The sequence below is a fragment of the Paramormyrops kingsleyae genome, chromosome 2, assembly GCF_048594095.1.
Source record: "Paramormyrops kingsleyae isolate MSU_618 chromosome 2, PKINGS_0.4, whole genome shotgun sequence".
NCBI classification, from domain to species: Eukaryota; Metazoa; Chordata; class Actinopteri; order Osteoglossiformes; family Mormyridae; genus Paramormyrops; species Paramormyrops kingsleyae.
The window spans coordinates 751,247-765,492 of record NC_132798.1 but is presented as its reverse complement, the minus strand read 5'-3'; the positions used below and the strand labels follow the sequence as shown (position 1 = coordinate 765,492).

At 43.0% G+C, this 14,246-nt stretch overlaps 1 protein-coding gene across 1 annotated transcript in view; it reads left to right on the top strand.

The window, feature by feature from the left end:
• Positions 1 to 223: 223 nt before the first annotated feature.
• The window catches only part of fibcd1a (fibrinogen C domain containing 1a), a 99,738-nt gene continuing 85,715 nt past the window's right edge, over positions 224 to 14,246 (top strand). Inside the window, exon 1 of the mRNA XM_023834453.2 lies at positions 224 to 1,125. Coding sequence (XP_023690221.1) covers positions 1,054 to 1,125 — 72 coding nt within the window. The 5' untranslated portion in view covers positions 224 to 1,053. The remainder of the gene's footprint in view (positions 1,126 to 14,246) is intronic.

Genomic DNA, 14,246 nt, shown 5'->3' with positions numbered 1-14,246 from the left:
ACAAATTGTGTAGTTTACAATATTCAAATATCCAAAATGTCAGTAAAACATTTCAATCGATAAACAAATGTTGTATGTTACTATGTTTCGTCGTAAGGTAAATAGCCCCCTCACACACACACACACACACACACATACAGTACATTCCCATACTAGGAAATCGGAAGAAGAGGCGACAAAAGCGAGGCCAGCCAAGGAGCACTTTGGCTCTGAAGCACACACACAGACACACACATACACACGCAGGCACACCGCTGTCTGCGTGATTTACTGGTGGGTGCAGAGGCTTCAGACGTGGTGGTATCGCACAGCAGCGCACAGAAGTGGGGAGCTTGCGCTCCGAGTGTTTTTCTGATTGACGATCTCAGTCTCAAGAAGTGCAGATGAGCGCCGGCGACGGAGAGCCGCTGTTCTAGGGCTCTTTTCATAAGGCTACTCTTTGCCAGGCGGACTGGGGTAGAGCAATTCATGCTTTAGCTTAGCTGCCGGAGCCCATCAGTTAATCACAAGGACGGACACTGAAATGTAATAGGCGAGAAGCTTTGCTACTATTTTATTAAGTACTAAGAGCACAAACCCTTAAATCTAATGTGAAGCAAACGATGTGTGTGCTTGCGAGTACTTTTACGAAGTGGATTTGACGAAGAGGAGGGGACGTTTGGTTTTTATTTTGTTTTTCCAAAACCACAGAGAGGAAGACTTTAGCCTCAAAATAACGTTTTCTGGGTTGACATTTCAGATATCCTTTGCCTGTCGTTAGGGTGCGAGTTTTTTAGCATATAACGGGAACATCCAAAAGCGTTATGATTTAAGGAAGTGTATACAGGGAAAACTATCGGACGTGGTATAATTCTGTATCATTAAACGATGTATGTAGTACATGCCTCCCGATCGCACGTAGTCTTATAAAACCACCTCTGTAGTAGAAGTAGTTTTAGATTCTCGGCGAACCTTCCCAATCTATTTTGATGGAATAATACTGAAGAAAGAAAAGTAAAAACTGTCTCTCATGTGTCTGTGACACACAAAAAAGGGCTTAAAGGTCTCCAAAGAATGGTAAATGATCGATGGAAAATCATGAACAGTGTTTCAGAACTCGACGATGGACAGCAACAGAAAAACCAGGTAATGTTTTTCAGCGCTTGTTCTCTTCCGATCTTTTTTGCATGGCAAATAGTATGAAAATGCAAGATTATAAATCATTATTATCAGATGCACTGGCAATAATGATGTTTATGAGTTTGGGTTTTCTCTGGACGCGCTATAGCTGATGTTTCGTGTATTCATATAGAGGTAAGCAATTAATGTTAGGACGATTCTACGCCTTCATGTTGGACAAAAATGCGAAGATTCGGTCATAGCCGCCTCTCTACTCTAACCTACTGTTGGGGTCTCATGCATTTCTTAACCATGTTTAATATGCCCCTTTTGTTTAATTTTCATAATTTCTTTTTTATGTTTCATTGTTTGTGCATGCCAAATGATTAATATGCCAAGGTACTATTTCTCCAAACTGATACTGATGCAGTACTGGTAGGCTATAAAAATTGGACCTGAACATGGTTTGGTAAATAAGTATGACAAGGTCAGCAAAGGACAATAGAATAAAACTATTTATTCTGAGTTTTAAGGTTTGGAAAACAATGCTAGCAAGTTTATTTCTTGGTATAATTGAAATAAAATGTCTAAAACAGTCTTTCAACTAAACGTCTGAGAACAAGTTGCACAAAAAATGACGTTGAGTATAAAATCGAGAGATTTTTCATTTGCTGTGAAGTATCTGATTTTGTTTGACTGCCAAGCAAAGCCCCTGGTTCAGCACAACATGGGTGTTTGCTACGTGGTAATTAAGGTACAGGTGGAGCGTTACAAGTTGGATTATGGGTAGAATCAGAATGGTGCCAGGGGGCACGGGGGATGTCTTTGATGTGTGGTGAGCCAGCTTGTTGCTGCTGCTGGAATAGATGCGAGAAGAAGAGGTTACTCACAGTGGGCATGGAGAATCGCAGCTGTGACTCAAACCCAGTGTGCCTTTAATTGTAATTGTAGTGTTTTTCTCGCATATCACTCCTTCAGGAAGTGGCACGTGTGTTCTGCGCTTTTTTGATACACCTTTTTATATCTATGTTAAGCATGTAGGAATAGATTGTATTTTCTACTGTTTGTTGCTGTTAATAATGGTATGTCTGTTGTTTTTTTTCTTTTTCTCTTTCTGTTATTATTGCAGGGGTTTACAATCTGGGGTTAATAGAGCAGGTTAAATGTTTCCATTATCATATGACTCATGCAATGCAAGAAATACTAAAAGGCAAAAATATTTAAGCACGGATGGTGCCCTCATCCCTGAAAAACTTTATTAAACCCATCCCCCGGTGCTTAGTTCTTAGTTACTTATCTGATCAGAAATTAGTGTAAGGGGGTCCCTGGTGAGAAAAAAAGGGCAGAGGGAGGAATCCACAGAATACATATGATTAATTATTAGAAATAAATGTCCTAACCCTGTATTTGAAGCATTTGGTACTTGTAGAAGGTTGATAGGGAAGACCGTATTATGTAGTCAATTTTTTTAAAATAAATGTTTCGAAACTCATAGGCATGCATGAATGTGATCATCATAGCAGATCTGTTTAGTGTGATCAGTACTGAGTTACTGAATAACCATCACTGACTTATCAGTATTTCAGTATGAGACAACAGGTTTGACTTTAGGTGTCCAGATTGCCTATATACAGAGGATGTAAGGCAGGTGTGTTCAATGCTTATTTTTCTTGCTCAGTTATTCATCTAACTGGTGTGGACACAAGGTTTCTTGAACAGAAGAATAACAGCTGAAATGTCACAAGCACAAAGCTGAATACACACATGACGCAGAGACAGAACAGCTTGATACACGCATACAAGCAAGCAGACTTTGATGGGCAAGTTTAGCAGTCTTACATTATTAAAGTGACTACAATTTCCAGCAGAGTGTGTTCAGGAGGCGGCGCATGGTCTCTCCTTTGACATATGAAGGGTTGCGGAATAAGATTTTCATTTTCATTGCGAACATCATGTAGTTACATTTACATTTATTTGTTTATCAAATGCTTTTCTCAGAAGCAAAATGCAAGCAAGGTTCAGATGGCTGTGTCAGTCAGCGTCACTGGAGCAATAGGGGTTAAGGCCAATGCGAGTCCAGTCACCAGATTTGAAGCCACAAGCTTCCAGACATGGACACCAATACCAAAGTTAATAAGCTACATACCTTATCAAGTCTCCTTTTATTTTTGAGGCTTGAGCACAGACATGCCTGTATATGCATATGCATTGTGGCTTATGAGGTGCACTTACAACCCAAGGTGGTCAATCCTTGTCAAGTGGAATTACAGCCAGTTCCACTGTAAGCTTTTAATCTCTGACCACCTAATTAGATTATACTTTACAGCTAATGAACATAATCATTTCCTGTGACTTTTTGGCTTGTTAGTTTGCTGGATAAACCCACAAACAAAGTAACCAAATCATAGTAGAGAAAATGAAATTTCAAATTATGGGTAGTCAGTGCTTTGGTGGGCTAGTGATTGGACTAGCAATGACGAAACACACAGGTACTTAAATACATAGACTAATGATGGGCAACAAGCATCAGGTGTGGCCTATTAGGGCCACGTGAGGGAGGAGACAGGACACCAGACACCAGGGCATGGCGACACCAACAAGGCACACAAGACAGACACCACAAATGATCAGAGGGACAAAACCACTGGACAGGGCAGGACAAGACAGGGTAGGACAATCAGCATTACAAGGGGCATGGAACAGGCAAGGGTCGGACCAGGGATCAACAGGACAACACCATACAGATGAAAGAGACCAGACACAGGACATGACCAGCCATCAGAGACAAGCACTAGACATAAACGGGGACCCAGGAGCAGAAGAAACTGAGATAAAGGGAAACAGAAGAGGCCATACTACTACAGGGTGGACAAGTAGTGAGGCAACAGTGACAGGAGTGGGAACAAAAGAAGGAACCATTGGGGACATGGACTGGGCAAAAACAGGCAGGACAGGGCATTGGGACACGGACAGGGGCGCAATGAATGAAAATGGGGGGAGTCTGGGGAGTCTTCCAGACTCTGGGAAGCTGGGCGATGACCTAAGGACGTAGATCCTCCTGGGCCCATTCACCAGCAAGGCAGACCCTGTCTGGACCTCCGTCTGTAGCAGAGACTCGGCCAGCCCCTTGTCTGGGCCCCAGCTTACACCACTGACCACACTGGGACCAAGAACTGAGTCCGTGCAAACGTTAGGCTGAGGTTGGAGCCCACAGAGTGGGACAGAGGGCAAGTCCAAGTCCTCCAGTTGGGCATCATTGGGGGCGCCCAACCTGGTCTGGCAGAGGCTGGGGAGTTGGGCGTCAGCCTGGAGGCGGCTGGCAAAGGATGAGGAGACCATCAGCGACGAGCCAGGAGGTTGCAAGGCTGGTACTGGCGGGATATCAGGAGACTGGGCTAGAGCCGGCTTGGGTCGGGAGTCTGGAGTGCAGGCAGAGCAGCCCTCTCTGGGCCGGGAGCCTCGAGTGCAGGCAGAGCAGCCCTCTCTGGGCCGGGAGCCTCGAGTGCAGACAGAGTGGCTCATACAGGGTCAGGAACACAGGACTTAGACAGAGCAGTCGTTTTGGAGCTGGTAGCCTGGGACTCATGGAGAACGACCCTCTCTAGACTGAGAGCCTAAATACAGCCTCCAGGTCCAGGTTCTGGAGGTTCGGGACAAGTGGCAACCTCTCCCAGTTTGGACTCTTGAAGATTCGTCAGAGGGTTTGCCCCTACTGGGCGGGGCTCTGAAGGAGTGGTAGTGGCCTTACTGTACCTGGGCCCGGAACTGAAGGCGCAGCAGTGACTTATCCTGGATCTGGTGCTGGTGGCGTGGTGGCAGTCTCTCCTGGGCTGGATGCTGGTAGAACCGAGCCAAGCAAAACAAGCCTTGGGTGAGTTCAGCCCACTTCTTCCGTTTTCACTTCCGGCACCTGGAGACGGTGGAGAGCAACGGGCACTCACCGGGCGAATCTGCGGCACACTTCAAGGAGCCAGCCAACAAATCTGCAGTGAGCTTTGAGGCATCTCGCAGTTGATAGTCAGCAAACCAGCCCACTTTGGAGGCCTGTGGCTCCAGAGGGATCAACAGGTGCATTTCATAATTCGTGGAGGTAAGCCCAGAATGACCTCACATGGGGAGGGGTGACCCACATGCTGGCCTCCTTGGCTCATTCCTTCACCTTGGGCTCCCTAAGGTCACTCTTGCTCAACAGGTCAATAAGGGGATTGTCTACCAACCAACGTTGTAGGAGAGGCTCGGACAGCAGAAGGAGGTCAGGAGCAGGAGAAAGCATGCAAGTGGACATGCGCAGCAAGAGGTTCCAGGTGAAAGCCGTGGGTAGCTGTGGAATCCAGTCATTCAAGACAAAATGACTCAAGGTCCGGAGTTTGCACAAAACTAAAGGATTTTTATTATACTTAAACAGGCAGGGACTGGAAATAAATAAGATCACGAGGAGACAAAATGAAAGGGCTAGAACAGGGACGGAAACAGGCTGACAAGAGAAGCAATATTAATGACCAGACTAGCAATGACGAGACAATCAGATACTTACGTAAATACATAGACTAACGAGGGGCAACAACCATCAGGTGTGGCCCATTAGAGCCACATGAGAGAGGAGACAGGAGGGTCTGGCAGACGTAGCGAGCAGGACATGACATAAGGTCCTTAACCCCCATCTCCAGGGGTCCACACTCTGGCTCTCCCTGTACTGTGACCTCACTAGCTTACAGTCACTTGCATGCATGTCTCATTGAGAGTCAGAAGGCAAAGAGAAGAATTCCGGTGTTCCTGTACTCATACTTCTGCAAGCAATTAAGTTTTTCAAATGTTAAATAAAACATAACTCCAGTTTTAAAACGTTTTTTTTTTTTTTTTTATTTTATAGTAAGTTATGCCAGCAAACATAGGTTTTCATTTTTTGTGTGTCCTTCACATGTTCAGTATTCAAATTAATGTGTTACATTTTCCGTATCTAATAGCAGCTAGGTTTATTTTAATGCATCGAAATTTAAATGCTGTGAAAATATCGCAGTAGTTAACAAGTTGCATTAGATACCACAAATACCACAGTGATTAAAAATGTGTGATCATGAGTTGTCAACACTGCAAGATTGAAAAACTTAATTCTATAAATATTCATGTGTATAAATGCTAAATTATAAAATAAAGTTTTAAGGTGTGCTGCTTTAAAGAAAGCATCTCATACAGTACAGACAGGAAACTTCCTGCGAGTACGAGCTATCATTATGTGGCTATAGTACTGTATATCATACCGTACCCAGCTGAACTGAAGAAAGTGAAAATTGTAGGTATGAAATACCACCCCTGAGAAACTTAGGTCTGCTGGGTGGAGTGAAATTTTCAGTTCAGGACAAGTCTGCATAGACACGCACATACAGTATATGTAACAGTTTTATTACCTTGAAAATAGTCTGCGGTGTTGCAAACTACCGCAACGCTTTTGATTTAGCTAATTGTAGGTTTATAATGGAATAAAATAGATTTGCTGTAAGATGTCCTGTGTTAGCGTCTGAAAGAGTGTCACACTAGATGCGTGAGAGTTAGTAACCCTGTTCACGGTTTGAAAATTTGGTTGTGGTTCACAGTTCGGTGCAATTTTGTTACAGTAGGGAAAACATAATTTGTTTTGATATAACTCACTTAAAACCGCAAGCAGAATTAGGAACAGCTGTAAACCAAATCAATGTGTCTGCCGTGCTGCTTGAATAAAAAAGGGGATGCTTATTTGCAAATTGTAAAAATAAATATGTAAGATAATAAAAAAAATCAAAATTATAACATCATAACAGTCATAAGTAAATCCTATGTCCAGCTACTACTCTGTATGGTCAAATATTTGTAGCGATAAACCCCCATATAGCTGGTTTAGATGTAAGGGGGAGTCTAACTTGCCGAGGCTGTTTCTGCTTTACTCTTGTGTAAACACTCAAATGAGTTAGCATCGTCCTAAACCGCTGATTACGAATGACAGAAATGTAACATCTCACAGCCACGATTAGCATAATGTTTTCCATGTGGAACATCAACTTGTGAATGTAGGTTCCGCCCACGTTAGTAAATGTATTCATTTGCTTTATTGTGCAGACCGAACCGAAAATGATATACCGAAAGCAACGAATAATGTACGTGTAGTTACATTCCGATGAGAAAATGAATTGAATTAGTGTGATAGGCAGCAGAAAAAAAGCCAAAAATAGAGGATGTAATTCTGTAATTATACTTTCATCAACAATATATTAATCACAAAAGTAAACGTTTGTGACCTTGAACAAGATGGATGGTGGGTGGGTTGGTGGGGGGATGGATGGAAGTAAAGACAATCTTTATTTTTGTCTGGGCTAAAACAACCTTCTATGGTTAACAATAGGTTCACAATGATGAGCAGTTTTACGTAAAAGACTGGAAATCTGTGCCCTGCCATGGTTCTTTCCTTAAATTTGCTTGCAAAAAGCTAAATGAAACTAAAACGTCCTACTTCCTAACTGTCAGTAACTAGGCTAAATAAGAACACTTCTGCTTCTTTGCACATAGATTCTTACAAAATGAGTTTGGATTCCTCACTCAATGTTCAGGAAGTTTTTTTTTCCATCTTGGGACCAGATGGTATCAAGAAATTTGCCTCCTGTTCATGAGGCAATGAAAATATTTAATTGTCCACTAACATTAAATTATAAACTAAAGTTTATGAAAGCAGAGGACTATTAATAAACAGCTCCATATAACAGGCATCTATTGTGTAAAAGTTTCCAATTTTTGGGTAGCAGGACTTCAATCTTCTTTTCATGAGGAGAAATGTAAATAGAGCAAAGGACTCCAGGGAACAGTTAGTGTAGTCACTTCAACAGTCACGTGGCATACACCTCTATCAAAATAACAGCAGTGTAGAACAGTAAGTGTATATATAGCCCATGCGGGTACTATGACTCCCCTGAAATCTGAAATTTCTAGGCACAAAGATATGCTGCTTTGTGCATATTTTAATGCCAACACCGGCACAAACCCCGAGCACATACATCCTGAATAAAACTGCAGTGTGCCTGGATGTACCCATATAGTCCACCAACAACAATATACAGCTCTGGAAAAAATTACGAGACCACAGCAACATTTTCAGTTTCACTCATTTCTCAATTTATGGGTATGCACCTGTGTAAAATATAGATTTTTTTTGCAAACTCCAACCTGGCTCTTCCCTGCTTCTCAGTAATGAAACGCTTCTTCCTCGCTTTATGGGTCTTCAGTTGTGCTTCTCTGAGTCTCTTATGAATTGTCCTAGCAGTGGACTTCACAGCCTCTGATTTATGAGGCACTGCCAGATAAGTTGACAGTCATCTCTGGCATTAGAAAGTTGCTTCTACCCTCTACCTGGCTGGTCTCTGGTTATTGCCAGTGTCTCCTGTTTCACCTTCTTCTTGTGTTCTTCTGGAAGCAGCCTGCCTCGCAGATTAGCCTTCTGCCATCTGAACTAGGATTAAACCAGGATAAAAGACCGCACATTTTTAAAATGTGGTATCTTAATCTTTTCAAGAGCTGTATATTAAACAGTTTTGTTGGTAAAATAAGTAAGAACATTAGAGAGTTAAAGTGTGTTGTAAAAGCCAAGAATCTGACATTAACTTGTATGTATCTAAAATGCCATGGAAGAATTAAATTATACACATATAACTAAAACAAAACATCTACCAACTTTTACATGCAGTTCTCCACTGGATCAGACAAACTAACCACAGTGATACAGAAAGAGGACAAAAGCAGCCCATACAAGGTTATTCAGCATCATTTCCACAAATAAACATGAAGGATTTACAATATGCACACTTTATACATCATGTCTAGGAGCCCTAGATATTAACCAGATGATTTGCATTGTTTGACTGTCTTAAAGAATAAAATGTTATAGATTTTTTTTTCCAAGATGACCTGTAACAAAATGCTTAGAATTACTAAGAGATCTCCCCTGCATCACTATTACTGATTCAATATTAAAGCTTTATTTTTTTCTAGATTTAAAGAAGGATTTTAGGGATACTTGTGCTCAACAAAACTGGAAAGTTAGGGAGCCACCATTAAATATCTGTGTGTGTGTGTGTGGGGGGGCTTATGTGTAAATTACATTGTGGGGACCAAATGTTCCCACAGTGTGATAAAAACCTCGGTCCCTACAAGTGAAAACTCAGTTTTATAAAAATCTGAGACTGTAATCAGAAAATTTAAAATGCCAATAGTCTTTTGTTTGCTTCCTTATTAAGGTTAGGGCTGGGTCGGGGTTAAGGTTGTCATAGTTGGGATTAGAAACGAACGGACAGTCCTCACGAAGATATGAAAACAAATATAAACCTGTGTGTGTGTTTTTTCTGTTACGTGTTTTTTTGCATCTCTCCTTTTTTGTGTTGCTGAAGATTTCCCAAAACTATAATTACATTCATTTATCCAAAGTGGCTTGAAATTCAACAATTTAAAATGGAAACAGTCACACAGCTAGTTATGAAGCTATATTTTAGAAGTCATCAACCTGAAATGACCCCACACAGGACATCTTCATACACAACAGCACTGTATTGGAAGATAGATATGTAAAAGTATACATTTTATGGTTAACAGCAATATATAGACCAACATCAGCTATTGAAACAATGGCTGTGTGCCCTAGATCCATGCCTTTCTTTTTCCAGTTTACACAATCCCTGCAACCGGCTCACAAGACATGTTCATTTATCAAGTCATTTATCTGTTTTGCTTAACTGTTTCCAAAAGGTAGCCAGGAATATTGTGGCGTCAGGAGGGAGCAGCCAAAAATATAGATGCAGACGCAGGTTGAGGCCACATACTTTGCTCTTTATTTTAACTTGGCAGCACAATCTTTATAAAGACAGTTGTTTTGCCCACAAGCCTTACCAAACTCTCAGTAGGTAGCTACCCAACTGTAACCTAACTAAACACCTTCACTGTGGGGAATTGTTTACTTTTGTTACTTTCCCTGATGAGAAGGTTGGGACGCCACCACTGCGTCGGTGTTACATCAGTCCTCCCCACCATTATAGGTCAAAAATTCCAGTATCAACCCCTCAAAGTCAACAGTTTTTGTTACGCTCTACAGCATGAAGTCCCTGAGCCTGGATGGGAGACGGTGCTGTTTCTGTCATACAGGAGGGGGATCCGTGCCAGGCTGCAGTGAGCATCTCACAGTCCCCACTTGACTATTTAGCGGTGCAGCCGGTGTGGCACATTCTGCAGGTCCCCTCAGACAGTTCAGGGCTAGATGGTTTTGGTGGACCTCAACAATCCTGTGCCCTGACCCAGGACACACATGGTAGACAACATCAAACAACCTCTGCAGCACCACCCAGGGTCACGACCATTGTCTGGACATCTTAGGGTACAAAACCATCTTGTCTTGTGGGGGTTAATACAACCACACCATCAACCCTGCCTCAGAGAATCCCCCCTGCTTCCAGGCATCATAGACCCTCTTCTGTCTACTGCTGGCACCCTCCTGATGCTCGCAAGCCCCTGGACCACCTCCAGGCAGTGGTGCAGCTGTTTTACGTAGCTGAGGATTAGCTCCTCGTCGATCTCTAGCTCTGGTGGCTATCCGAATCCCAGCTGCTTATGGATCTTCCACCCCAAAAAGAGCACGGCTGGTGTTGAATACCTGAGAATGAACAGTGAATTCCTGCATGGGGGTGGAGCACGCTCACAGAACCAGATGGCTATCATAGTCCTGCTGGTGTTCTCCCATCAGGATCACCATCAGGAAGGTTTGGGTGAAGTGTCCCAATGCCTGTGTACAGGCTGGAGCGTGTCTTCCTCAATTGCAGGCATCTACAGATGTCTTGGCCTTAAGTTTGGGGAACATCTCTGTCATTTGACCACCATTGCAGCAATATAATTTGGCACCACATATGTCTCAGACCACTTTGGAAAACAGCCAATAATGATGTAGAGGTCGCTGTGTTTGGTGACAAGCATGAGTTAGAACAGTAGAAGTGGTTGTTGGACCCCGGCTTGGACGTACAGGTGTCACAACTGTGTATACAAAGTTTATATATTGTGGCATTAGACGGGCAGGTAGAAACTTTGCTGATTCTTGCCAATACTGAAGTGCCCAATTCCAGCCGGACTGTGGACTCCTCCTCACACTGTACTTGGGACAGGGTGTTGGCCCTGAAGTTTAGGTGCGCTCTTTGCACCAACTACAGCCGGACTGTGGACTCCTCACACTGTAGTTGGGACAGGGTGTTGGCACTGAAGTTTAGGTGCGCTCTTTGCACCAACTACAGCCGGACTGTGGACTCCTCACACTGTAGTTGGGACAGGCCGTTGGCACTGAAGCTCTTTGCACCAACTAAATGAAGGTAGCAGGGATATTGCACGGTCTGAATGGCTTGACTTTGCAGCCCCACAGCTCTTGCACCAGTGAGAATGCTTCCTTCTCCCTGTCCCCATGGGCAAGCACAGCCTGCCAATATCTGCTGTTCAAGTCAAGCAAGATAAATCCCCCTGAACCTACAAGAGAGTATTTGGCGAACTTGATCTATGACTGCATTCAACTGGTGGTAGAAACACCAGTTACTATCCTTCTTCCTTCCAAAGGCATCCCCTGTAGGCTACAGTATGGTTCATCTCTGGTCTGAATTCTGTCATGGCTAACAGAAATGCTGACATGCACCAGAAACAGCATTTTCAGCCTTCAGTTACAACAACTGTCAATCCCTGACAGAAGCAGTGCCAGACAGCGGTTACTGCCTTCCTGGCGATACACTGCTGGGGCGCACTGCGCACTGCCTCTTTTGGCAGGCCACTGTTTGCTCTGAGGCAAGTTCTTACTTCTCTCAGCAGCGTATCTCCCCCACAAGCTGACTGCTGACGTGATGAGCCCCCAGGAGTGGCCTTCTTCCCCAAGTATATTTGGTATATTACTGGTATTGGAGATTGTTCCAGGCAGTGCTGAGCCCTACGGCCCCTGCTCCGGCAGCGCCAGCACACCAGGGTTCTCTGTTGCCGCAATGCCTCATTCATGTGTCGCACAGGCTCTTCTGCTTCATCCTCTCTGTGTACTGTCTCCGCTGCACGACACTGCCAATACCCTGCAGATACCTACCGCCGGCACAGTACCGGCTCCAGCCTCAGCCTCCGCAACCACCTGCTACGGAGGTAGTTGGAGAGGCAATGTAGACCTACTTCTGTAGTCTCTCTGCTGCAAGTACTCTTAGGTAGGCTTGCAGTGCCAGGTCATCCTGCACTCTGAGTAGTCGTGGTACATCGGGTGTGCCAGGGCGTTCAGTTCAGTAGCTGGCATCCTCAGCAGATCTCCCTTGTCTCGTCAATGGCTGGCATGGAGTGGGTGGAGGTACAATAGCGCCTGGCACCTGCTAAAGCACTCAGTGAAGAAGGCTGGTACTGTAGTGGTTTTCCGGTCTTACATCTTGGGGGGCCTGTAGGTTAATGGTTCCCATATAAAGCAACACAAAACAATACTACCAGACTGCACGGCCTTTTCTCACATGAGTATGGAAGCGGCCAAATATCGAGTAGCCAGGGACCTACAATTACTTGGGGAGTAGTAAACAGTAAATAATTTATATAGAAAAACATAAATGATGGGTATATAATGAGAAAATCCTAATTTCTAAAGCACTATTTTCCTGACTGTTCACTTTCTCTGAGAAAAAAAAATACTGGGATTTTAAGCCGGGATTAAAGTGTGTTACAGTGTATGATTGGTATATGCAACTTAGGACAAAAAAAAGCTGTATAACATCTGTGTCGTGGTTATTTTATCCTCACATTTTTTATATAATGTGGTTTTAACAAGACAAGCTTAAAAAAAGTTAGCCAGCTAACAGGCTTGTCCGGCACTATATAAAATTCCCAGTGTAGTTCATTAAATAGCGATCATTTTATGCAGAATAGCATTGCTAATTTATTTTGTGGGTGAAAAATAATTTATACCAACCCACATAGACTCATTATTTATTTATTTATTTAGTTAGTTTACTGGTTTTCCTTCATGGGTAGCGTCTTCCTTATACTCCGTATGACTTTGAACTTTTGAATTAACCCTTAAAATTGCAGGAATAAATGCTGAAATATTATTGATTAGTTTTACTAGTGAAACTTTACTAATCAAACTTTTGCTAAATTTTATGCTTAGGAATTTTTTGGCTTAGGAGTACAGCTGTCATGCCATTCAGAAGGTTAAATGTTTGTGCCCACCATGTTTCCATATTCCCTACTAACCTTGGTAGGATTGGTGGTGCAGTTGCTGTCAAAACCTACGCGCCTTTGCCAATCCAGGAAGCATAATGCGAACGCGAATCTGCCTGCACCATATAATACAGACTTCTTGCCTACAGGCACCTTATAACCCCCCTGATTTTGCTCAAATCCTGGGAGTGTAAATCATTAACCACCAGAAGATTGTTTGGGGAGGACTTGGGGTTATTTGGGAATGACCTTAGACTGTTAACCAGGTTTGGGCAACGTCTGAAAGATCCAGCTGAAAGTTAGAGGAACCGGGCATGAATAATGGAGCACATTGCAAACCGGGCCTTGAATGATCTTAGGGCTCTATTCCTGGGCCCAAGCTCACCAAGCCCAACCTTGTGTATGGTATCTAATGTGCTGCAGGTAACAATCTATCACCAGCCATCCCTGGGGACAAATTTCCATTAAATTACACTTCAGTGTGTGCCAAGCAGCAAGTATGGCGCAAGTCTGTGATGTAGCGTTCTTCATTTGGAGCCGACCGGAACCACATGTCCACACACCTTCTCCTATGTATCACTATAAAAGCATGTCCCCAAACTTTCAGAAATACACAATGCGTTGTTACATCTGTGTTACACCTTATTGCATGGTTATTTATCATGGGGTACAAGACAAATGTCAGATGTGATTTAATGGGAGAAGAATTTATATGTGTTTCAAATATGTGAAATATTCTGTTGTTATTAATATGTCAGACATTTTAGGAGTCATTCATGCAGAAATCGTGATAATTTTATAGGCTTCACAAACTTTTCTTCTCTTGACCTTTTTATGCATCAAATGTGGATGTTACAATGCATTTCCTTAGAAAATAAATTCAATAAATTAAAGCATGTTAAAGGTGAGTTAATAATTCAGTCTGTTCTGCAGAA